The 26,412-nt window shown below is 45.7% G+C and overlaps 1 protein-coding gene across 1 annotated transcript; it reads left to right on the top strand.

Moving 5' to 3' along the window:
• The first annotated feature begins 11,277 nt into the window (after positions 1–11,277).
• PIWIL1 (piwi like RNA-mediated gene silencing 1) lies at positions 11,278–26,049 on the top strand. Its single transcript, XM_044440698.1, has 20 exons — positions 11,278–11,358; positions 12,566–12,689; positions 13,225–13,350; positions 14,317–14,531; positions 14,940–15,061; positions 15,913–15,993; positions 16,870–17,067; positions 18,328–18,439; positions 19,153–19,279; positions 19,474–19,591; positions 19,744–19,858; positions 20,221–20,408; positions 20,757–20,829; positions 21,220–21,420; positions 21,914–22,017; positions 22,228–22,298; positions 22,966–23,119; positions 23,850–23,975; positions 25,090–25,237; positions 25,933–26,049. The coding sequence occupies exons 1-20, from the start codon at positions 11,278–11,280 to the stop codon at positions 26,047–26,049; spliced, it is 2,601 nt and encodes an 866-aa protein (XP_044296633.1).
• Positions 26,050–26,412: the final 363 nt, after the last annotated feature.

Raw genomic sequence — 26,412 nt, 5'->3', positions numbered from 1 at the left:
CGACAGTCCTGCTGTGCCTTTGATGCTCATTCATCCTTCTCTCCTGAGAATATACCCAAAAAAAAAAAGGAATCGAGGCTACATCCTGGGGTGAAGGCTCACAATTATTCCCACAACCTACTACAGGTTCAAGTGCCATTCCCTGTCTCCCAGCAAGCGGTCTCCTGCGTCCTTACACCGCCCGACATGCCGGGAAGCAAAACGGAGGAGCCGGTCACCCGACCCAGGAAAAAGCAGACGCGAAGGCACCGTTGTCAGTGCGGCTCTGCTGGCAAGTGTCAGAAGGGAGCCGGCAGTTGCGCCGAGCGGGGAGCGCCGAAAGGCACGGCGGCCACAACACTCATGCACCGAAGACGAGCAGGTCTTGCCGCTCGGGCAATGCCCTGGCCCGACAGGAGGCCTCGGGTAGTCTGTCCCGACCAGCAGGGCCCAGCGGCCGGCTTGCAGCTGCATGCGATGCTGAGGATTGGTGGCCCGTCTCCCGGGGCTCTGGAACGCAGATACCAAAGCCTGTTGGGAGGGGGTTTCCATAGCCAGTTAGGGGCGAGGGGTGGGATCTAAAGACACTTCCATTCTGGGAGGGGGCGTGCTGGGGAGTGTGGCCTGGCTTCTGGGCCAAGCGGTCCAGCGGTTCTGGGAATCCCCAAGAATCCAAGGCAGTGACGCAGAAAATGGAGCAGGAGCTTAAGCTGAGCCATGTTGCTCAGAGCAAGGCAAGCAGCTCCCAGATGAGGTTCCCCACCTGCAATGAGCCTGCCTCAAAAATGAAAATTTAGTAATACCAAAGGTGCTGAGTGTCCGTATGGCACCACCTTCCATCTGTAAGCCTTTCAAGATTGGCCGTGGCCTCCTTCTCCTTCTCCCCTTTGCAGGAAAAATATTCTTAAGGAAGAAAAGACAGATTGGGTGCACCAGTGCTTGGTATATAAGAAGAACCATGTCGTATCCAAGCAAAGACTAGTCTCGTCCAGCATTTCCGTCATACCGTGGCCAGTCCCATGCCTGAGTGAAGGCCACAGCAGGACATGGAGGTGATGGAACATCTGTTCCGCAGCAACAGGTAGACACAGAGGCATCTTGTCTCTGGGACTGAGGGCAACATATGACCCTTGTGATGAGTAGCCATTAAGAGTCTTTTCCTCTAGAAATTACGCTTGCTTCTTCTCAAGCCCATCTCAATCAGGGGCCACCCCTCCGCCTTGTGGTAGCAAATTCCATTGTGTGAAGAAGGCCTTCCTTGATCCGTCCTGAAGCTCCCATTATTTAGCTTTGTGGGTGACCCCACTGGGTTCAAGAATTATGCGAGAGAGAAACATCTCCCTATCCGCACCATGCATGGTTTTAGGATGCATCTGGAGACACCATCTGGACATTTCCATCCAGAAGCGCCATTGAGGCCCATAGGAAAGAATGAGAAAGTATTTCTCTCTTCATTTAGTTTAATAGGCATTCCCTCTTGCCAGGGAATCTTGGGAATTGTAGTTCTGGTGGGGACATGGCTATGAGGACAGATTTCTCAAGCCTGTACCAAACTAGAGAAACCAAGGTCCTTTGGGGAAACCATGAGTTACAATTATATAATGCGCTTATAATGTAAAAAGATCTACAGAGTTGGCGCTAAATGTCATACAGCATAAGTAATGTGGTGAACGAGATCTATTTATCTGTCTCTGATGAGTGTGAAACGCCTGGGGAAGGAGCTGGGTGAAGGAGATGTCAGAGAAGAAAATAAGTTATACTTGAGAATTATTTAGCTAATACTAATAAATGAAAAAATCACAATTGCCCTAAATCTCTTATGTGACAGACCGTGAAGTGAAATGGAGCACAACATCTAAATATCATCAAAACAGCAGGAATCACTCCGTCTTTAACTATCCATTCATGGAAGTATTCCAGAAAGGCTGAACTGCTCCCTATCAACTTAACTTTCATTCAAAAGACAATGGTTATTACAGTCTGTTAGATCATCACCAGCCATATTTCCTTTTTTCTGAAGGGGAGGGGCAGGAACAGGGCTGGGCTTTGAAGTCTCCCCCCCCCCCCCGCCTGCCCCGCTTCCTCCCTCATCCTTGGATCTCAGTTGAAAAGGCCTTTCTCTCCCGCAACTCCAATTCCTCATTTGCAGTTAAAATGCACGTTTCATAGCGGTTGATTAGTGTTAGTATGGAATACCAGCCGGCCTGAGCTGCGCTCTCAGCTTGAAACCTAAGGATTATTCATCAGCTACCCCACCAGGGGGGAGTGTTTCTCACTTTCTACCTCTCTTCTCCAAAAATGTTCAGGCTTGCTTTTTAAGTCACCCCACTCTCCTTTTTCAAAAAGTTTCCCCCTCTCCACCCTCTCACCTTGCCTTTTCCCTCCATGGGGGGGCTACTGGAATGCACCCGGCAGAATCCACTAAGACCCACTTTCTCACGCAGAGGCGGACTCACGACCCCATAAATCCCCTGGTTTTGAAGTGCACGCTAAACTGGGCCATGTTCACCATTTGCCTGCCTGGCAGCGGCGGTCGCTTGACACGAAAGCTGCAGAAATGACGCTTCCCAGAAGGGATAAAGATGGATCACCTCTTTGAACGTTCTTGATCACCGTTGCCAATTGGAAAGGCCCATCTGAGCGAACAGACAACACTCCAGGATGAAATGCCTTTTCAGATATACATACGGCCACAAATCTTCTGCTTTTAACAAACATCCTTTTCCCTTCTGTGGGTGTTATGCACTGAGAGCAGGCGCTGAATGGTTGGGGCCATGGTGATTGTGCTGAATTTGGCACTTGCAACACAAATTATTTTTTAAACCAACCTTTAGTCTAAACAGGTGTGGGGAGAAACCTAGAAACATGGTTGTGTAAGCAACATTTTGGCACGGTTTGGCTTTTTCACCAAGATTAAATATTGTGCAAAGCAGAAGTCCATTCTCTCTCTCTCTCTCTCTCTCTCTCTCTCTCTCTCTCTCTCTCTCTCTCTCACACACACACACACACACACACACACACACACACACTATTCAAAGTACATTATATTTTAAGAAGCAACATTTAAGGATTCCACAATTCATTGCCATACTTCACAAATGCAGTGTTATCACTGGCATTAAAATTATATTAAGCCACAGTGTCAGGGATAAGTAGAATGCCCAAACAGGAATTTTTGTTCTGCTCCATGTCCACTTTGCTATATCCTTTCTGGAGACTTACTTGAACTAGTTAACGCATCCATGTTTTAACCATCCTCATCACTTGGCAAATCATCTCAGGACGAATGAAGCTTTTGAGGGTGACCGCCGTTTCACTCCACAGCAAGCCAAAGCACTCCAGATGTTTTTTCTTAAACAAACAAACAAACAAACAAACAAGCACTTTAATACACACACACACACACACACTATATATAGTGATTCCATGGCGGGGTGACAGGCATTTTTGGACAGTAGGGCCCAAATCTAGACCTGGTCCCAGTGGCACAATTGTGCTGTTCAGGGCAAACCGCTGGTGGATACCTTCAAGGTTTTGGCCCTTCCTTATCATACATTCTATCATTCTTTTTTCAAACAAAACTTGGCCGAGACAGTCTTTGCAACAGAGCATGCCTTGAACAGAGAATTGTCCTCTGGAAAGTAGGACACTTGGCCACCCTCTTGCCCCTGCTCGCACTTTTCGGGTATTCACTTTTGCCGTTTCCCGGCCCTTGTTGCTCCCACCTGGAATGTTCTGCCTCTGCTTTTCCGTTAAATGCAGCACCAATCAAATACTTGAAATCCACAGCAGCAGCAGAGGTTAAAAGCCCCGGACAATCGCTGTGAAAGGTTGCAGAGAGGATAAGCGGATGATTTACTGGGGTGGCGGCAGGGGTGCTTGTGTTTCCCCTTTACAAGTGCTGCGCAGGTCGCTGATTAGGGAGCCGATGCCAAATCGACCGTTGGGAGCCTTCGCGCACTGATTAGGTCGTTTGAGCGGAGTCAGCCCCTGCCTTCAGGTGTTCGACTCAAGCTGAGGAAAGGCATTTCACAGAAGAGTCCATTTCAAAAGGCACCCTCTGTCTTGGCCACCCTTGTTTTCGGAAGTGTTTCCAAACACACTGCAGGGTTAACCGGCAAACGGGGGATGCTTGGGCTTTGGGGTGCTTTTAAGGAGTGGAAAAATGGGAGGTGCCAGCACCCACGGATTCCAGAAGCTGTCCAGGCATCCTATAGAGTACACGGGAGGGTCATGTTCGTGATACCCAAGTCCCAAACAACTTTTCACTCTGATTTATGTCTCTCCCCCACCCGGGAGGCCCAGAGATTGAACACACGTGACAAAGGCTTTGGACCCTTGCCCTAAACTTGAAGAACATGCTCCATTGGAGGGAGCCGGGTCCTGGATCCGCCTTCCCCCTTCCCATGCATGTTAGGCCATCCCACTGCGAGAGTATGGCGGTGACCTTCCACATCTCTCCCGCCTCACGCAGACTGCCAGAATCTTCTGAGCTCAGAGGTCTGTGGGCAACCACACCAAATCGTGCCCTGACTATAAGGACATCTGGGACAAATGCTTCAGAAACGGGCCCCGTGAGAGACACAGGCGTTTCGGGGCATCGATTATGGCTTGTCCTGGGCTCTTGATGCCACACTGGGGAAATTTTATGATGTGATGCACCTGCAGGTAACTCCCAACAGGTGCGTATGGCTAAAACTCCAGAAAAACAAAACAAAGCAGTTGCTTTCCAAAGGGAACAAAAATAAGCTAGGGAGTTGCCAAAAGCGCTGAGAGGACCAGAAAGGCAGAGCTAACCTACCCAGCTGCAGGACAAAGGCAGTGCTTGAGTGATCTGGTTTTATTTCTGCCTAAGAGCGGCCGTCACCCAGGCTGGGGCCCTTCGGCATTTGGACAAGTCCCAGCATCCTGGACCAGTGGATGTGCCTGCTGGGGTTGAAGGGAGGTTAGAGACCAAGCCATCACATGGTCACCAAGTTGGGGGTGGCAGCCCAAGTGCACAAACCGCTGTAGTTCAGCCCCATAATGGTTTATCTTTTTACTGAGGCATATGCTTACACTTTCACACCTCTTCGTATGCAGTCACAGGGACTAGAAACTTGCTTTAACAATGGATTCAGAGCTGAGGCACTCCGGAGGCCAAATGCGGTGAACTGCAATGCCACCACCTAGGACTGGTGCAGAGAACTGTGGCATGTGCACAGCTAGGAAAAGCTGATGAGAATGCAGTTGTTTCCATAAACTCATCCTCTGTATCCTGCATGAAAAAAGAACCAGCCTGCAACTGTCCTTTGATGCGCCCGCTCTTTCCACCCGGCCCCAAGAAGTGCAGTTGGAAGTGTGTGCGAGAGGCAACGGGGGGGGGGGGGTCAGATGGGGGCGGGGGTTCTCCTGTTCTGTACAATAAGCTATTTTCCATCCATGGTGTCTCCAGAGGAGGAGACTGGGAGGAGAGGAGAGAAGGGAAGACAGTATGGCAACAGAACAAAGGAAGCCGGACAAAAAGGAAATCGCAGAAACTATTTGTAAAAAAAAGTCCATTTGATGTGTGATACAAGCAGGAAAGCGAGACTTTGGGATATGGGAGCCAGGAACTGCCGCATCAGATAGCTGTTAGCCTCTGCTGTTATCCAGGAGAACAGTGTGTGTTTGTTTTCATACTTTTGGGCCTTTGGGGAAATGGTTTTCCACATCAGTCTGTTTCCCACAGAACCCCCAAACTGGAGCCCCCCAAACCTTGAACCTGGGAAGTATGGTAGGATCCAAGCCAGGCCACGGAGGTTACTTTCTGCAAAGTATTAAATGCAGAGTGGAAACAACACACACATTTATAGACACATGTTTACCGAAAGGTGCAGCGCTTCGGGACTTTGGATTAGCCCTGGCGGCCAGATGCGGCCACAGAAGGCTTTCCTGGTTGATTTTCTGTCCAGTTTGTTTCATGGCAGTGGGGTGAGGCTAGGACTCCTCTGAATGTTTTACATTTGTGTAATTTAGCATATTAATGTATCTTTCCCTGAGAGTCACTTACATTCAGTTATTGATCATTATTCTAGCCCACCTTTTCCTGCAAGCAACGCACAATCCTCCTCATCTCCATTTTGTCCTCACAACAACCCTGTGAGGTAGGTTGGGATGAGAGTCAGTGACTGATCCAAAATTACCCGGGGAGTTTCATGGCTGAGTGAGGACTGGAACCAGGGTCTCTACAGCCCTGGCCCAGGACTCTCATTGCTACATCACACTGGGTTAGAGATGTTTTCATGTAAGATCATAAAATAATCTTACAGAATAATAATGGGTGAAAAGGACTGCTGCGATGCATGTTTACAGGTTCACACAAGGCAAAAATGGCATTACTTTTTCTGAATTGGACCAAGAAAGTACTTTTCTCCTGGAGAGAGCCAACAAAAAGATTTCTTGACTTGCTGCTCCATCTGGTGGGAGACACACAAACTGATTGCAGCCAAAACCACCTCCCCCAGATTACCTTGCTAACTGAGGCATAGATTTCTCCCCTGCCCCGATTAGACTGGGAATCAACGTTCTGCTCTATTATAACTCAAAACTGGTTCATTTTTAGGGTGAAAAACAGACTGCCCTGTGAAAAGTCTGTGCTCCATTCATTTCATCAGTTGGTGGATGACTTCTTGAGCACTGGACTTCTTGTAAGTGAGGACCCTCGAATACTTTTGAAATATGCATGGGTGGCCTTTGGACATCAACTTCAAATGGCTATTGATTTAGACATTTGGCAAGTTTTGTTGTTGTTATTAGTATTATTATTGATTTCAGATTTCAACCAGGCCCAATCCTGCTTAGCTTCCAAAATTAGGCAGGATCAGGCACTTCAGGCTATATGGAAGCAAATAAAAGAGGAATTTAAAAAAGAAAATCAAGCATCCACAGACTCCTTGCTGGGTGCCATGTTGGGGGAACATTTCTAGTTTAATTTGCAAGAAGCCAGATAATATCCAGATTCCTGGTGGAGGGTGATTTTTAAAAGTAGACAAATGGAAAAACTGGAAAAAATATAATTGTGTTCATTGTTTGCATGGTTACAAGTATATGCCTACTTACCTGGGAGTGAGCTGACGAAATGCAGCGGCGGCTACCTCTGAGTAGGCATGCTGAGAACTGTCCTCTTCATGTTAAAGGTGCCCATGTTTTCATTTTGTAATGTCCGGGTTTTAAAAATTATAGTTAATTTTTATCTTATTATCTTGTGCAATTCCAGAGCCTTTTGCTGGAAAGCAATAAAAGCTTACTGTGCTGATACTACTATTGTTGTATCCATTGCTACTATTGCTACTATTTTAATTTAGCGTATTGAAATTAAATCCTTTCTTAGCACAATAACAACATCCCACGGGACATCCCTGCATTTAATGACTTCGAAAGCTTTCGGGTCTCCTCGGCAAACTTCGGCTCCGTCGGGACGCTCACCCTCCGGAGGCTTGGGGAAAAGTAATGAAGAAAAGAGAGGGAGGGGAGTAAGAAAGCGTCACGAGGTCCTGTCCCCCAATCAGGATCCAGCGCGCCTCTGCCGGGGGAATCTCGCACGCGGAGCGGCCTGCTTTCTCGTGTGCATCCGAGAGAGCGCGAGAGAAAACGGCGGGACCGACCGAGGGAGGCCAGAACGAAAAGTAGTTCGTCTTACAACTCCCCCAATTTCTGGCTCGTTGGTTTTCCAGATTTTGGCACCCCGAGCGAACGCGGCTGGGGAAGCCGTGAAGGAAACGGGGCGTCTTGATGCGGGAGCGGCCGCGGTGTCTTCGGGAGGGGCGGTCACGTGCGGCGCGGAGCGATCCCTTGGCGGAGGGCGGGGGAGAAAGCCGTTAAGGTGCGGCCGGGCCAGGCCAGGTGCGGCGGGGCGCCGGGCCTTTTTCGGCGCGTGGGCTCATTTAAGCGGGGTGGGCGGGGCTAGCGGCCGGCTGCGGCGCGAGCGACGGGCTGCTTCGTGGGGTATGCGGGGTGCTTCCTCGAACGCGGGCGGGCGGGGGGCCCCTGAGCGCGTGCAGAGCGCCGCCCCGCCCCGCCGCATGGGGCTTGGGTAGACAAGTAACGGCCGTAATGGGAAAAGGCGCGCGATCGTCTTAATGCCTATATTGCGTTTCCCTAGCAACAGAGATGATGCTAACATGATGTATAGATCTGGGTAATCTATTAGCAGCTATGTACTATAATCTTTATATCGATTGACTATCCATGTTTAGACATTGCATATGTTTATATTTACCGTATCACGTTGAGGATCGTTTCTTCTAGATACTCTCTGTGTTTATCAGACACACGCACATGCACTTCCCCCATATGCTTGTGATTTTGGTATTTTTTATTATTATTACTGATTGCATTTCTATACCGTCCATAGCCAAAGTGCTCTGTGTGGTTAACAACAGGATGTAAAAACACCTAAAACAGTGTTTAAAACTTTTTAAAATAAAAAATAGCATTAAACACAATTAAAAATAGCATGAAAACACAAAAGATTTGGGCCAGGAAGAAAAAAGGCCCCTGGATAAACCCATCAGGCTAATGCTTATTTTTCTATATGTTACATATGCATTATAGATAGGAAGCTGTATGCATGTGTACCTGTCTATACAACAGACCAAATCTGTTTTTGTAATTCCTGTTTATATGTAGATTGCTTTTTTATGAACTACCTAATACCTATAGTTAATCTGTATGTTTTATGTATTCATATGGTTTCTTTGTGGTCACTCTAATACCATTCATGTAGTACCTGCATCTTTAATTCTCTATAATCTTTCTACATGTTTGTGGTGTGCGCAAAATTCTTGAATATTTTCAGCTATGCTTTCTTTGGTTTTTGTGCTTGGTTTATGTTAACCCACAGTATATTCTTGAGATCCTGAGTGTGGCCGGTATCAAAAATGTTTTGTGCAAATATAATATTGTAGCCTGTTCAGTAGATTTGCATTCTCCATTTTCATTTGGCTGTATGCAAAGTGAAAAACTAAAATTGATCCCATTTGTCGTTTCTAAATTCAGGACACCTTAAAGCAATTCATTGTCCTGAAAAGGCTCATACTTTTTGCTTGGCGCCAACATTATACTGTTTTCAGCATCGGACAAAGCCCTTCTTACTTTCCAGTTATTTTAATGTTTAATTGATTTTAACTGGCATTTTAATATATTAATGGCTGGATGCCATTATTTATTTATTGTAAGCCGTCCTGAGACGTTCTGTAGGGGACGGAATAGAAAAGCTTTTAATAAACAAACTTAAGACTTCTTTTATATTTTTTATTTATTTTATATTGTTAATTTTAATTTTATATTGTTATTTTTGTATTTTATTGTATTTTATTATGTTGTAAGCCGCCCCGAGGCTTCAGCAAGGGGCGGCATAGAAATGTTTTAATTAATAAATAAATAAGTACTAAGTTTGGATGGCTTGAAAAAACAACGAGGAGGAGCTTCTAAATGAGGGGGTGCTTAAAGGAGGAGAAAGAAAAGGTGGGAGGAATTGACAGTAGTTTCCTCCGCCCAAGAGTACTGGAATAAGCTGTGTGTTCATTTTGGGATTAGTGGTGTGCGTTTAGCCCTGTGGTTCTGGGTAGCGGTTCTTGGGCGCATCCTGCACAGAAGTGGGGCTTAGAAGGGATTGTTGGGTCAAGCCATACCTGTGGTCAGGTAGGCAAACATGACTATCCAGCGCTATTCGTATGAAGCTTTCAGGGGGGCAGTCCAGCTGCAAGCATGTGGTTAGGAAGGAAAATAGTCTCAGCGTTTCCCCATCAGGACTAGTTGGGCCACACTGGCAGGATTCGGGCTTCTTGTCTGTCTGAGCACGCATAAGATTCTCCCCAGCCTGTGTAAAACAAGGGTTGTAATCCTTTGGGCTGAGACCAGTGGTAACCCTCAAATTGTTTGTTTTGTTTGTGCAGAGTGATCCACAGCTGCAGCTTGACCCTATTCATCTTTACTCAGAAGTAAGTCTCATTGAATTCAGTGGAGCTTATTCCTAAAAAGCCGTAGCCTTAAACTAGGATTCCGTAAGTCCCACGAGTCATAAAGGGGCTTCCAGTTAAGTATGCCTTGATTTGATTATTACTACAAAAAAGTTCCAATGGATGCAACTTTGAAGGGCTTTTTAGCAGTCTGTAGAATTCCATGAAGGCTGATGAGGTTCTCTAAAGTAAGATTAGTAATTCAGTATGTGTTACAATACCCGTAGGACCTGGATATGGAACTGTACCAAATCTACACAAATGATAAAAGAAATTAATATGCATAACTTAAGAGGTTCTACTGAACATGCAGATGGCTTCTTAATATGTTTGCTCAGTTACTAGCTGATAAATTGTTAAGTAATCTATGAAACCATGTACTTTTAAAATGAAATGGTAGTCTCTTGGGTGTTATAAAGATCAAGTCTTTTAAAAAATAATGTAGAAGATCAGTTATACCCTATTACTGACATCGCACTTTTGATAAACGGATACATGTTTTTTAAAAAAAGCAAACACATCCCACAACCTGGAGTGGGAGAAGAGCGGGCTACTTGAGGCCGAGTTAGAAGTGCTTGTATTTTCTCCTCACGGGATTAAAACCCACAGGTTGTGTCACAGTGAGAGGACTGCTGTAGGAAAATGGGGAAGCGGCTGTTGCACTGCTGGAGCTCTGCGGCATAACCTCAGAAGTTATGTTCTGTTTTGCACATGACGTTGTCTGAGAGCAGCCGCATTCTTTGGCAGTTGCAAACCAGCATCCTGGCACGACCATCTGCAAGGCGAGAACTGGTGCGCATGGGCCCCTTTGTGCCCACCTCACTCTTCTCACCAGGAGGAATAGCCAAGTGGCTCTGCATAGTGAGAATTCAAAGCTCACGGTGGCTTCAAAATGGTGGCTCTTCCCGTGCCTGCCTTACAAACGAGCTGTGACTCCTGAATGAGAGCAAGCGGGGGCTTGCATGAAAAGCCACGAGCCCCCTTTCAGATAATGCATTGTACACCTTAAATTCCTGGATGGGCCCACTCTTGCAGATGGGATGGGACTGGTGCAAGCGCAACTCGCAACCAAAATTCAGTATCCTCATGTCACATGGGAATATGGGCAATGTGTTGTTTGGTCCTTCATCGTTGTGTTTCTTAGCAAATTGGTCTGGTGCTGAGACTTCCCATTTGCTGCTATCCAGTGGTTTGCGTAGAGCTAATGTGAAGCGATTCTGCTTCGTTGAATCCTCTCTTTCCGGGGATAATGTTTCTCTCCAGTGGAATTTGTGATGGATTCTGTTTCATGATCGCAGCTTGTTCTCCTGAGAAGACGATGTCTGGGAGAGCCCGCGCCCGAGCCCGGGGAAGGGCCTATAGCCATGAGATCGCTACACCCGCCATGGGAGCTGCCAGTGTGAGTGTTGACTCTATACCACCATTTTGAACTCTGAAGCAGTCATGCGTATTTCTGTTTGCTTTTGAGCAGGCTTCACTTAAAACTTTTCCAGATGTTTCTTTGGATAGTTGATAAGAATTAACACACCAAAATAATTTAATTAAAACTTTCTGTAATTTTTCTCGTGATTTTTACGCTGTAATTTTTATGCTTAAGATAGAAGGTAGTCGGATGTTTCTGTTTTCCAGTTGTTGGCTTTGATAGGCACTGGTTTTTTTTTTTTCAGTTGAATGGCATTGCCTCTTCAATTCCCATTGACATCAAAGCCTTTACTTCTGTGTCCTGATCATAAACAGGCTGCAGTTCTGTGTGAAACACTTTGGAGTGAGTGCCATTGAACTCACTAAATGTATACGGGCTTAGTCTGCGACTGTCGTAACTAGACAGAGTTTCATTTCAGATGCTCTGCACTGGGTCAGTTGAAATTGAACATCCAATTATGTTTCGGCAGTACATGAGCAGGTGCTGTTCTTCGGCCTCTACAAGCTGTCCCCCTCTATTAACTTTCTGCTAAATCAAAGTGAGAGAGAGGGAGATGACACAAGTACAAGGCTTATCCTGTTAGCACCAGGTCACAGTTAGACATTGTTTGAATTTGGACATGTTTAGAGCTGCGGCTCTGATTTCCAAATGTACAAGCAGAGTATGATTTAAAGCCGCTTTTCTACTTTCATTTTCCATCTTCTTGGTATTCCACTTGTGCTGATTGGAGGAAGCAAGAGCTGTAACTGTGTTGTCAGCACAAGATACCATAGCATGTTATAGTCCGAGCGCCCATTTTAAGGCATAGTGTCAGCCTGTGGTTTGCCAGATAATTGCAAATCCTTTTTGGCAGTTCAGGCCTCACACTAAACAATTGTTCAATATTGTGAACGAGGGCTTGGATAGAAGTGAAAGGTGTCAAGTGCGTGTTCTTCTTAACTTTTCCACCATGTTGTAGGAGTAGCATGCCTTGTAGGCTCCAGAGTTAGGGCAAATATTGGAAGATGTTCCAATATTTGGGCTTAGTCTGCAACTGTAGTAGTATTTTCTATCAAGTGCGAAGAGTATTGCTTAAAATATCTAGTCAAGAGCAGTGATAATGACTGACACTTTTTAGTGCCTGCCTTTTCCAGTCTTTCCTGTCCTGGGGCTTCACATTCCTTGATTTTGTTTAACGTTGTAGGGTCAGCCCCCGGGCTATGGGCAGTCTCGACCTCATAAACCTCATCCAGAGATACCACCAGCAGAAGGAGAGCTGGCTGGGCGTGGGCGGCAGCAAAGGGGGTTTGCCGCACCGAGGTCCCAGGGTAAGTCAGGCAGCAAGCGTGCTCTTCTAAAAGGCGTCGTTATTTAAGCTTTCCCCCAGATCATTACCATTAAGCCAGGGTTTGGATTTGGATAGTTTCTCAAAAGAGAAAGGTTTCCTGACAAAATGTCTATTGTCATCCTGTATTTGCTGAGGTTGTGTAGAAGAAAAAGTTCAGTTCGGAGTCCTCAGTTAATTCAGTGACATAACTGTATTTTGTGTGACTTGATACAACTGAAGGTTGGCATTCTGATACTCCTTAGGCTCATTTGCCTACAGTAGTTAAATAATTTAACTGACTCTGTCAGCACTGTGATTTCTCACTTATCTTACAACATTAAATCGTTGTAAGACTTGCCCTTTTGCTTTAAGTAGCAATGGAAATGGTGGCGGTATTGTAAGACATGCCACTTGAAGTGAAAGAGCTGATCAGTCGGCCAGGATTGCTTTGTTGCTACTCTGGGGTGGCAACCTCGCTTTGGTTTGACTTCAGATTATTGGCAGCACAAGTCATAATTGTTCTTTCCAAATTTCAGAACTTCAGATCTCAGCAGGCTTTCAAGAAATGACACTGGGGGAAAGAGGGGGCCGTCGGAGAGACTATCATGACCTTGGCGTAAATACGCGTCAGTCAATGGAGCACGTTAAAGAATCCAAAATGGGTATGCAGTCTTTAAGAATACGTCAAATATGTAAAACTCTTCAGCTGGTAAATGCGAATGCGGTGTTCCTTTTTGATTTAACAGCTGCCCTGCTTAATTGCTGAGGCAGACTTTGAATTTCCAAGCTGGCAGTGAGGACCTCAGTAGATGGAGGGTGAAGGGGACCAAGGAGAGGATTCAACATTGCTTCTATGTGCTCTGGTGGTCTTCTTAAATTTTACTTCGAGATAATACGAGGAAGCCTCCAACAACATGTCAATTTCTGCTGCTGCCAAGGAAGGCACAGATCCTGTGACTTAGTTCTTGGTGCTGCTAGACTGTTTGCCAGCAATTACTTGGCCTTTCTCAGGTTTTACACCCATTATTAGCTGCTTTTATGTGTGAAACGGTTTAATCCTGATCGTCGCTCGAAAACATTACATTTTTTTATTTGCCAAGTTTTCTCTTTACTGTTTGTTCTTTCTGATCATGGCTGTGATAGGGAAGCTGCCCAAGCTTACCAACAATAAAAGCTGATGAAGAAATAAAGCCCCAGACCCATGTCTTAAAAATGCTAATTACTCTAGCCTTTGAGGGGATGCTCTGAACTCAGTCCCCTCTCTCTTGTACTCGAGCTAAAGCCAGGCCTAATCAGGGAGGCCTTACCTTCCTCCCTCTTTTTCTTGCCCTTATGGACTCCAGTTATGATTAATCTCCAGCTCAGGCACAGGATGATACCGGAGGAATATTGCAACACCAAACAATTCCAAAATGTGGGTCATGTGATCTCTGACTTCCTGGCATTTGGTGACTTAATTCATTATTGTATGGCTGTTCCACTAAACTGGAGAGAACCACCATGGAATGTTCCAGTGATCTGTTTCAGGAGTGTTTCTTTACAAATAACTAGATCCAGTCGGTTGCAAAGCTGTTGAAATGTATCTGTTGTGAAGAAGTGGCCAACAGCACTTGGGTGTGTTTCCTCAGGTGTTTCAGGCACTTTAATAAGGCTGAGTACAAACCATTTTCGGATGACTTCTCGTCCACAATGGGCTTTGTATCAGTATCATGTTGACTACAATCCACAAATGGAAGCCCGGCGTCTTCGTACAGCTTTGCTGTTTCAGCATGAGGACCTGCTTGGAAGAACACACGCCTTCGATGGGACCATTTTGTTCTTGCCCAGAAAACTGGAACACAAGGTAGCATCTTTCAGTTCTGTTGAAACAGGCAGGCATACAGAGTTGGCTACATAGCAATCCTTCCGAATTATCCTTTGCTCTGTGTGTGTGTGTGTGTGTGCGTGCGCGCGCGCGAGAGAGAGAGACTGAGAGAGAGAGAGAGAGAGAGAGAGAGAGAGAGAGTTCAAATCAGCAGAGAAAGACTCTGGACTCTTTGAGATGGGAAAGGTGACAGGTTTGTGGCTGGAGAACTGTAGATTGTTTGCCCTTGAGTGTTGCATCACTCGAAGGGATCAAAGCGATTCCCGTGCTATTTCCCCAGCCTGATATTTTGGACTATAACGCCCAAAAAGACTGCTTTAGAATTGTTCAGTTGCTCAAAGCACATGGCTCTGAGAGTTTAAATGCAACTGCTGTTAATTTTCTCAGGTGACTGAAGTGTTCAGTCAGACCCGGCAGGGGGAGACTGTGAAAATCGCCATTACTCTAACAAACGAGCTGCCGTCCACATCACCGACATGCTTACAGTTCTACAACATCATTTTTAGAAGGTTGGCTTTCCATTCATAGATTTTTGTTGAATAAATACCAATGGGATATTAGCACATAGGAGTCAATATGTATGTGTTCCTTGTATTTAAGAGTCAGGTTTTTTTTTAAGTGCCAAAGTGCCACCAAGTTTATTCTAAAACCTTTCAAGCTCCTGCCATGGAGAAAAGGCGTCTCAGAGTGAGTTGCTCCCCCTCAGCAGGTCAGAGGGATCATCCTTAGCTCTTCCGCTGGAGGAAGCCCCCCTCAGGCTCCATGGCTGCAGCTTGTGCTCAGTCAGTGCTGGTTGATCTTTAAGAGGGCCATTGACATGCTGTGGCTAAAGATCTGGCAATATTCGGAGCAGAGAGCCGTTGAGAAATCCCCTCTGTTCGCGCGTGCGTGTGTGTGTGGGGGGGGGGAGTGGTGGTGAATATCCAGAGCAGTACTGTGGAGCTGCATTGGAATGCATGAGGTGCCTCTCGAGGGTCATTTTGAGGCAAGGAGGTGTGGCCATGTGCCAGGGTCTTTTGTTGCCTGGGAAATCGGGTCTTGTGGCAGTATATGTGGTTTTAGACCACTCTTACTGACCTGCAGCATGGTTCCCTAGTCCAGCCCATCCCAACCTGGCACTCTCCGGCCTTGTTGGACCACAGACCCTGTAATTCCCAGGTGGCATGGCCCTTGACTGAATTGTCTGGAAGTTACGAGAGATGTAGCCCATCCTATCTGGAGGGTGCCCTAGACAGGAGAACAGAGACTTGTAGGGGGAGATCCTTAGCCAAGCCATGGCAGGGCCAGTTTCTCGTCTGGCACACTGTGGATTGGTAACAGCAGGATGACCTGAAACACTCCAGCTTTGCATCTTTTCCAGACTGTTGAAAATAATGAATCTGCAGCAGATTGGACGGAATTATTACAATCCAAATGACCCCATCAACGTCCCTAAGCACAGGTGAGGAAGTGGGGCGGAAGGGCTTTTGGGGAGTCGTGTCTCCTGCACGCTGCTTCTTGCTCCTGCCTGTGCATCCCAGGGAGGCTGTGGTGCTCCTGAGCCAGTGTGTGGAGGCTGCTTTTGGGTGGATGGGGCAGCTTGATCGAGACAAGGTGCAGGTGGTTTGGTTTGGTTTGGTTTGGTTTGGTTTGGTTTGGTTTGGTTTGGTTTGGTTTGGTAAAACAGCTGGTCTTGGACCAGGTAGCCGTTCTGCTTCTGGGTCTATTGGTTTTGGCCTGTAAAGCCTTTGATGGTCTGGGACCAAATTACTTGAACTGTCACCCATTTTCAACTTGCACTTCCCCCTTGCCCACCTTTTCGGGCAGTCAGGTGGCCAGGTATGCAAGATTATGCCTTTTCTGCAGTGGGTTGCCATGGGGCTCCATCAGGCCCCATTGTTGCAGGCTTTTAGGGAGACCCTGAAGTCACTGGTGGAACAAAGTTTGTTTCTCTTGAAGCCTGTTTAGAAAATTCTGGAAATGGTTAATGAATGTGTGTCTTGGGGACTGATGGTGAGGACAGCTGTGCTTTATTCTGTAAGGATTTGGGATTCCAAAAGTAAAACAGTGTTGGCTTATGACCTTAGATAAGTAACTTCTTGGTAACGTAAAAGGGGCAATGTAAAAAAATGTGCATTTGTTCTGGAAGTGAATAGTGAACCCAGTAGGCGTTCTGTTGAGTGATCTAGTAATTGAATTGCAAATGTTGAAAATAACGCTGGTAACTGAAAATGAACCGCTGCTCTCAAAACTTAACTTGGAATGAGGCTGCTTTTAAAATACTGAGGCCGTTTGTGCCATGCGACGCCGCTTTGAATTTGTCGTCTTTCTGTGGCAGGCTGATGATTTGGCCAGGCTTCACAACCTCCATCCTGCAGTATGAAACGAGCATCATGCTGTGCACAGATGTGAGCCACAAAGTTCTCAGGAGCGAAACGGTTCTGGATTTTATGTACTCCATGTACCAGCAAGTGGGAGAGCTGAGGTTCCGGGAGATGTGTGCTAAAGAGCTGATCGGACTGATTGTTCTTACAAGGCAAGGCTTTTGGATAATTTCGTTCTTCTTGGAGCTGACTGAGCCAAAGCGCGTGCAGTTCCTCCTGTCATCTAGGCGGTAGGCAGGCAGGTCCCGTTGGTAAACAGCTGCTTTATTGTGGGTGGCATTCAGTGTTGCAACACCTGGGACCTGTGGCAAAATGTTTGCATGGAATCCTCCATGTTCAAGCTTCCATCCACTCCATTTTCACCCCCCCCCCCCCACTCCCATCAGCATGCTCAGTCTCTGATCGGTACTTTGGAGATCCCTGGATTCCTTTGTGCCAGCACAGTGTTTTGGTGGCTGCCTAAAGATGGCCATGCAGGGAGGGGATGAGTTTGTTTTTATTATATGATACTATGAAACCGTACATAAACGTCCTACCTCTGTATGGTCCTGTTTTTTAAAAAAGCAAACAACTGGTCTGAAGACCTAAGTAAGGAATTCCCTTGAGGGAACAAGGAATTACTGAAATGCAGTCTAACGTTCTCTTCTGGTAAGGCCTAATCAAAGCATGTTCACAAACCTTGCTGCATGAAAATCTCTTCCTTTCAGATAGCTTAATTTTGGGTCCATGTTTAAATTGCACCTTTTGTCTTCTGTGAAAGTCAGGAAATTCCCATTTAGTGTCTCCACTCCAATTTCTGACCAGAGCCAGCCCTGCTGGACCTCAGGAAGGTGACTGCCACCTCGTGTCCTTTTCGACCCAGTTTGAAAGATAAAATACCTTTATCTTGACCTTAATCCTGTTTATGACTCCGTTGCTAAGCTGGCGTTGTCATGCTAACTTGGAATGCTTTTCCTAACATTGCTCATATCCTCCTGTGTCCTGGTTTAGGTTAGTTCTGACCTGGTGAAGGAAGAGATCCACCGATCCTTCCCACTTGCTCAAGAGGCTCAAAATTGGTGGTCCTCTTGCGGAACATCTCCCATTATGCGCCTGCTTAATTCCAAAGGTTTTTTTTCCCTTTCAGAGTTCCATTTCTTTTTAGTCCTCATTTCTCAAAGGAGTTTTAATGTTCTGGCCATTTTTTCTTCAAAAACACATTAAAATTGGTTGGTGGGGAGAGGTTTGCCTCAGCCCAGTGAGGGACCAGAAGACCAGCATTGTAGAAGCAAGAGGCAAAGCACCAGAGGTGCCTCCCTGTTGATATAAAATAAGGTGGTATAGTTTCCCAGTTCCTCAATGTCAGTGGTTAACAAATTAAGATATTGTTAAAATGGAGGCAAGGATAAGAAAATTTTTTAAAATTTGTACAGGTACAACAACAAAACGTACCGGGTCGATGACATTGATTGGGATTCCAATCCTCAAGATTTTTTCAAGAAAGCAGATGGATCTGAAATCAGTTTCGTGGACTATTACAAAATGGTATGAAATAGTATTGAAGTGTGGTGAGCTTCATTTCCTTTAAGTTTATTAAACAGTTTAAGGCAATTGGAAACATACAGCATGGCAAGCAAGATTAGACGGGCTTTTCTTGTTGCACTATTTAAAAATGCATGGGATTATAATTGCCAATGCAATATGGGCTGTGGGCAGATGCTGGTTACCACATCTTTGAGTCAGCAAAGCAGTGTAGCAGAGGCAGGAAAAGCTGAATTGTTTGGGGGGTAATCTGGATATGATTGTGCTTTTTATGTGGACCTAGTAACTTGTTCTGTCTCAGAGGATCAGAGCTGGCTGCAGTGCATTAAAACTGAACAGTGTTGGCTGTGGTATCTGGAGCTTTTTAAATGACTGAATTTCACTTGACTTTTTGGAGGAATCCTAGCACAGCTGCGAGTTACTGCAAGGGACTTGGTTTGGTAGGAAAGAAACAACGATCGACTGGATTTATCCTGAGATGGAAAGGAAGCCTTGTTGTTTTTAATCAATACTCCTCTTTTCAGCAGTGTGGGTTCTAATGCACTTGACATGCCACATCCAATTCCCTACGTTCCAGAGTGCAGCAGCTCTTTCCAGCCTTCCGTAAGGTTGGCAGAGGCGTGGCCCTTGCATTTCTGTAGCATGAAGCAGCTTCTGACTTACTCATCCAAAGCTGTACAGAACAAAAACCAGCGTCTTTTGTGCTTTCAATACAGCAATACAGCCAAGAAATCACTGACTTGAATCAGCCGGTTTTGATCAGTCAGCCCAAGAGGAAGAGAGGCCCAGAAGGTGGCATAATAGGACCGGCAATACTTATACCTGAGCTGTGCTACCTCACAGGTTCAGTATATTGAAAAGGCTTTCACATTCATCCAGTACTGTGTGTCTCGCGGTTGGGTAATGAAACGGCCGTTTGGGGTGGGGAAGCTTGTGAACTTGTGTCAGTTAGCTCATGGGTCAGCGAAGAAGGCTATAGAATGGCTTCTGTTGGGCACTATGCTTGCTTGATAGAAATACGTCTTTCGTATTTGTAGGGCTTACTGACAAGATGCGAAGTGATTTCACTGTGATGAAAGATTTATCTGCCCATACAAGACTGGCACCAGAGCAAAGAATGCGTGAAGTTGGGAGACTCATTGATTACATGAACAAGTATGTTACTGCTCTTCCTGCTGATTGGAAGCTTTTCTTTTTTTTTTAGTAATTAACTAGGCTGCGATCCAGTGGTAGTCTGGAGAATGTTGTTCAGCTTGAACAATGGCCTGAACTGCATTGCCTTGACTTTTGTTTCTGTAATTGAACAGAGATGATAATGTTCAGAAGGAGCTCCGTGACTGGGGTTTAAGCTTTGAATCCAATTTGCTTTCCTTCTCGGGACGAGTTGTTCAGTCAGAAAAGATCCATCAGGCAGGAAAAGTGGTAAGCAAATTGTAATTCACAAAATGCATTTTAAAACAGCGTCCACCTGGCACCATCGTTATTTGTTGCTCGGCGCCAGGTTAAGACCTTTTTATTCCAGCAATATTTTAATAACTTTTAATATTGGTTTAAATGTTTTTAACTGCAGCCAGTGTGGATCTGTAATTCATTTGTGTTATATTATTTTATCTATGTAAGCCGTCCTGAGGCCTTCGCGACAGGACGGCATATAAATATTCTAAATAAATAAATAAAACATGAGCAGAACACATGGCCGAGGAACGGCATGTGACAGCTGTTGTGAGATGCCAGATGCTTACTCCAGAATGTTCCTTTTTTTTTTTTTTTTTTTTTTTTGACAGTTTGACTACAATCCGCTATTTGCGGACTGGTCTAAGGAAACCAGGGGAGCTCCTCTCATTAGTGTAAAGCCGCTGGATAACTGGCTGCTAATATACACCCGCCGAAACTACGACGCTGCTAATACACTAGTGCAGAACCTCTTCAAAGTCACACCGGCAATGGGCATACAAATGAACAAAGCGGTAATGTAAGTATTATAAAGACCATGTTATTATCTAGGTATTACCTTGTTTTCTGAAAGGCTACTAGGCAGGGTAAATCAAGGAAAGTCAAGCACACATGGTACCTGACAAAATTTCCAATGTGTATGCTTCTTTAAAATTATGGCCATGTTTAGGAAATTGCATCCTTATTGCCATCTGAGTGGCTATTATTTGGCTTATTATCTCAACATGGAATACTTTACCGTCTCTTTGGGATTAAGAGATATGCACCGTTAAGCGATTTATGCGCTCCTGTATGACTTGGTTCTTGAGTTCCTTCAGTTGGAACGAGAATAAATGTGAAATAGAAAACTTTGGCCTTTCTTCTATAGGCTTGAAGTAGAGGACAGAACTGAAGCTTATCTGAGAACCTTGAAGCAAAAAGTTGTTTCAGATACACAGATGGTACGTACTGAGATTTCCGGAATGTATCATTCAGACCCTTGGTGCCATGATCATAGCTTCTCTACTCCATGCTAGGGGAACGTGAGTTTCATTCCCTGTATTAAAAAATGTGCATGATACACAGTTCTGTTTTTAAAAGTCCCCAGAAAATGCCCTGGGAAATGGGCTAAAAGGTCTCTTGGACTTTGCTGTCCAGATTAAGAGTGGGGTACTGGGTCCCACTCATACAGTGCTACTGCCCCAGAGTTCGTCATGTGCCCCAGACCCAAGTACGGGCAAGCAAAATGCTTTACTGCCCAGTGAGCCCAAGGTAAGGGGGAGGCTTGCTCGTGCAGTGTTTTCCAAAGTAACCATGGTGCGTTCAGGCCTTCTCTTTCTTTCTTTCCCAAGGTGGTCTGCCTCCTGTCCAGCAACCGGAAAGACAAGTACGATGCAATCAAGAAGTACCTGTGCACAGACTGCCCCACCCCGAGCCAGTGTGTGCTCGCGCGCACGCTCAGCAAGCCCCAGACAGTGATGGCCATAGCCACAAAAATCGCTCTGCAGATGAACTGCAAGATGGGTGGGGAGCTCTGGAGCGTTGAGATACCAGTAAGGGATTTTTCGCACACCCCTGCAGAAGTACTTTTTTCTTACGTTTGGCTGGGTAGGATTGCCAAATACGCTGCGTAAATATCGAGCACGAAGGAGTTATGACATCTTATTCTTAGCAGAGCTGTGTAGTTTACAAGAACAAAATCGGGTTGAACAGTTTAGGAGTAATCGACGGCAGTCAGCCTTGTTTGAGCTTGTGTGCCGAACTCAGCCTTGCAGTCTTAAAGCCATGGCTGGCGTGGTCGTTCCTGTGTGGCTGTGCGGGCACAGGGAGGGGGTCCGAGGCCTAGCCTTGGCCTGGGAGCAGGTGGCCAAGGGTGGAGCTGGCCAGCTAGACGGACTAAGGGCCCATAGATTTGTGTTCTGACTGACTGAAGCAGAAGGTGACTTCTGAGTGCAAGAGCTGCCTTTATAAATCTGCGGGGGACTTGTGTGCTGCCTGCATGTTTGGAGGTTGCAGCTCACGCTCTCTCTCTCTCATGCAATCCAGTTGAAACAGCTCATGGTTGTGGGAATCGACTGCTATCATGACACCACTGCTGGCCGTCGGTCAATAGCGGGATTTGTTGCTAGCTTGAATCAGGGGATGACACGGTAAGATCGTCTTGACTTTTTAAACCGTTCATGTACGTGTTGCTTCTGTGGATGTTCCTTGGCACGGCAGTTGATGCCGCCCTTCTCGCCTTTCGCTTGTCTTCGTTAGTGGGCCTGCAGCGCTGTGCCCGCACTGCCACGCAGACCTCCTCATTCTCACTTGCCGTGGAGGACATCTGCAGGCTGATACAGTTTTCTTTCTCTCCATAGCTGGTATTCACGCTGCGTGCTTCAGGATCGGGGGCAAGAGCTTGTGGATGGACTCAAAGTGTGCTTGCAAGGTAAGCCGGGTGTGTCTCGCACCAGCTTGCGTGTGTGGGGTGTTCTCTTTAAAGTTTGGTGTCACCGCTGCTCTTGCTCGGTCCCAAGGGCAGCGTTGATAGTGAACTAGGCCTTCTAGTCGGCTTATTGTTTTATGCAGACTTTGCCACCGATTTATTCCTGGCTGCTGGATCCTGCTCAGTTTATTTATTTAGTTATTTATGGGGGGGGCAGAATCCCACAGTTAGTGTGTTTAGTGTTTCAGCTGAGAAAATGAAACTTTTGTACATAGCGCAGATTGCTGTGCAGGAGGCTGAGGGGAGATGAGTTTGGCTAGAAATGTTTGCTTAATGGAGAGTCATGATAGCAGGTTGTTCATGGTGAATCTGCATCGCTGCTAAAAGTTCAGGTGTTTTCTACCAGAAAAGTGTTCATGGTGAATGGCAAACATGGGAATCTTTTTATTGGAAGTTGCATTGGATTTTGAAGGTGGGTCTGATGTGTCTGTGGAACCGGTTTGACCTTAATTAGTCCGCTTTCAAAACGCAAGAGAATAAGGATACAAATAAAGTCCGGAACTGATAGCCAGGAGTAGCAGTTGTGAGCAAGGGCATTCTTTGAAGAGAACTCTCTCATACACAGAAAGTTTACACTTGAGTACTATTAAATTGGTGTTTTCTCTCAAAGCTGCATTAAGGACTTGGTATACCCACAACAACCACATGCCCTCTCGAATTATTGTCTATCGAGATGGTGTTGGAGATGGTCAGCTGAAAACCTTGGTTAGCTATGAAGTTCCTCAGATCTTGGAGTGCCTGAAAACAGTTGGGAAAGACTACTGGTAAGTTAGCAATCTGATGATGCAGGAAGTAAATGGCATGGAATGACTCCATGAAAGGCCGCTCCTTTAGGTCGACTTATTCCAGGTAAAGTCTCACTGATCTACTTCTCATTGGCTAAAGCAGCATGCCAGTCTTGGAATGCTAGAGAAAGCAGTGGGGCATCAAAGCTTGAAAGCTCCTGGCTCATTGATAACTCACTGTTAAGGAGACTTTGATTTGGAGGCTGCAGCCATATAGAGCGCAGTAGCCTTTGGGAGAATTGCCGTTGCCTGATTTTCTGGGCCAGACATGATGCCGATACTGAACCTGTTAAAAGCCTGAGTGGCAGGAACCACTCGAAATACTCAGCTGGTGAGTATTTTGAGCTTATATCTTCTCCGCATGTTGCAGGGATTTTTTTGTAAATGCTTTATTTAAAGAGCTGAAACAAAGCATATTAAGTTGCTGTTTCATATTTACTTATTTCACATTGTCAAGCCTTTGGTGAAGCAAGGCTGTTTCGGTTGCAGTCGGCTGACAATTGAATATCTTTGCATAACTTGGTTGAGTTACATTCGTTCGGTTTTTATTTGTATGCTTTCTTTGAACGCAGCCTGATTCTTCAAGAATAACAGAGGCTATTCGCATCAGCAAAAACACTTCTCTTGCTTGTACTTTCCATCTTGTTGGAATATGCATGCCAAAATCTTGTCTGTTTTAGTAATATAACTCTAATGTGATCTTTTCAAGCCCTAAACTAACAGTGATTGTGGTAAAGAAGCGTGTGAACAACAGATTCTTTGCTCAGATTGATGGAAGACTTCAGAATCCGCCACCTGGCACAGTTATTGATGTAGAAGTGACCAGACCAGAGTGGTAAGTTAATACCAAAAACACATCTCTTTTCAGTGGAAGAATTTTGGCTTGTGCATATTAAGGGGTTGAATTGGCGCTATAGTCTGCATGTTGTCTGAGCATCAAAAAGCATTGTTTACATCAACTATTTTAACAGCAGCACATGTCCACCCGGTTTCTCTTCCACTCTGCTCCTGGGTTGTGAGGCTCTGGGCTGGCATCATCATCCACGAGCCTTTTTCCTTTCGTACCTTGTCCATCTTGCTTCTGTCTGACCAGGGTGGTTCCGGGGTTGGACTCTTAGTTGCTGCTGTTTGCCCTTGAGGAGAGGTTTGAAGCTGTGGAACCGGAGCAGCAACTGAGCTCCCAGGCCATGCAAGGAAGGAGGAAAGAACTCACAAACAATGAGCACTGCTTTTTTGGAAGCTAATGTTTGCGGTGATGGAGGGAAATGGTGTAGGCAGCCTGTTGAACAGGATGGCTGGGCCAGTGCTGAAGTGGATGAGGTGTAGATAGCTTTACAGCGCCAACTCTGCTGCACACTTGACAAAATAGGGGACCTTTCATCATGCTCGAGGGTGGATCCCCTCACCTGAGGATATGGGAGTGGATTAGGCGATTTGTGGTCTAATGTAAAGACCTTTGGGAAGCCGCCCTGGGCTGATGTGTCTCAGCTCTGTTGTATGGCTGCAAAACGTGTCAACGCAGTACTTGGATCTCTTAGGCCGAGGCAAGAAAAGGTTTGGCGATGGATCATTTGGAGTACTTTGCTCAGTTTAGCACTGGGGAAATTGCATTTCAACAAATCCAGAGGACAACCAGAACAACTGGGGAAATTACCTTATGAGCTCCGCTCTTTCGATTTCCAGTGTGGTTGGACCTACACTGTTGGCTTAAGCAGTGGTATGGAATCAGATGCTCCCAGACCATTCAGTGTTTGGACTAGGTGAAAATCTGGCTATCCAGGCCATCATGCACTGAGGATAAAGCTGTCTGTAAAACAACAATACATCAGTAAAAACCATTAAAACAACATGAAAATTAGCTTATAAAGGATGCTTCTGATAGGAAGTCTGGGGGGCGGGGGCAGTGCAGAGGCTCTAGCTTGTCCAGCTTAGCTTGTCCTCCCCCATAGGTACGATTTCTTCATTGTGAGCCAGTCGGTGAAAAGTGGCACAGTCTCACCAACCCACTACAACGTCATCTATGACAGCAGTTCACTGAAGCCGGACTACATGCAGCGGCTAACATACAAACTCTGTCATATGTATTACAACTGGCCGGTAAGTGCTTGTGGCCCTCCATATTCATAGGGGTTGGGGCACAGGGCCCCCCTGGAAGTGGGAAAAGCATGACTGCCTCTAGGCCCTCCCCAAGGCTTAACTCCTAATTCTGTTGACCATAAGTATACTGGACTGCCTCTCTCTCTCGCTCTCCCTCCCGCTGATTGGGTTTGAAAGTCTGGCTTGAGAGGCTTTCAGTTCTGAATGGGGGTGACCCCAAAGGACCTTATAAACTTTTACTGACATTCCAAGGCACGGACTTAAAGAAAACCTGGTTCCAGAGTTGGATGCAACATAAGGAATCAGAAATACGTCTAGCTCTCTGGATTCTAGCAATTCCTTCGATTGGATCCCCTTCCATGGGTGACGTAGCAGCGGAAATGGTGCTAGATAGGTTTCTATTGAGAGGGTGACTGAATGTGCCCATGACCCAGTTTGCATGTATAACGACAATTTGTGGGCTGATCAATTCATTGTTTGTTGTGGCACAGGCCAGATGCGTTTTACGGCCATTTTGTACATTGAACCTTTGAGCTCGAGGCTGTTATGTGGCATCATCCTTGTTCCACAAGAGCATGGAAACCCCAGAACGGATCTGCTTCGTGTGACCGAATCAGCTTGATGCACATTCCTTAATAGGATAATTTTAAGAACAGCCACGAACAAGCTGGCACATGACATATTCTTCTCCCTAGGGAGTCATCCGAGTGCCTGCACCTTGCCAGTATGCCCATAAACTGGCTTTCCTTGTGGGACAAAGCATTCACAGAGAGCCAAACTTGTCCCTCTCCGAGAATCTCTACTACCTGTGACTCCACAGCAGAGGATGACATGCAGAGTGGGACGAAGCTTAAACCCTGAAATGTCTTTCTGTCTTTGAGGTATCAACTTAAATTCTATACTTTGGCTTCATTATGTTAATTCTGTTTCACTTACCAGATATTATAATGTCACTGTATTTCTTGTGACTTCGTTACGAGCCAGGTTAATTTTAATTCTGTTGGCAAAGACAAATTGCGTTTTTGAACACTGGATTCTGGTTCCTGCTTGAGAATAAAATGGTTTATCATTTGTTTCAATTTTTTATGTAGAATTTTTTTGAATAATTCTATTTAAAATTTTCATCCATAGTAATGAGAAAATAAGCAAAATGTTTTGCCTATTATTAAGTCTAC

The sequence above is a fragment of the Varanus komodoensis genome, unplaced genomic scaffold (assembly GCF_004798865.1).
Source record: "Varanus komodoensis strain SLA01 unplaced genomic scaffold, ASM479886v1 scaffold38, whole genome shotgun sequence".
Taxonomy (NCBI): domain Eukaryota; kingdom Metazoa; phylum Chordata; class Lepidosauria; order Squamata; family Varanidae; genus Varanus; species Varanus komodoensis.
The sequence above is the reverse complement of the archived record's forward strand: the minus strand, read 5'-3'. Positions and strand labels throughout refer to the sequence as shown.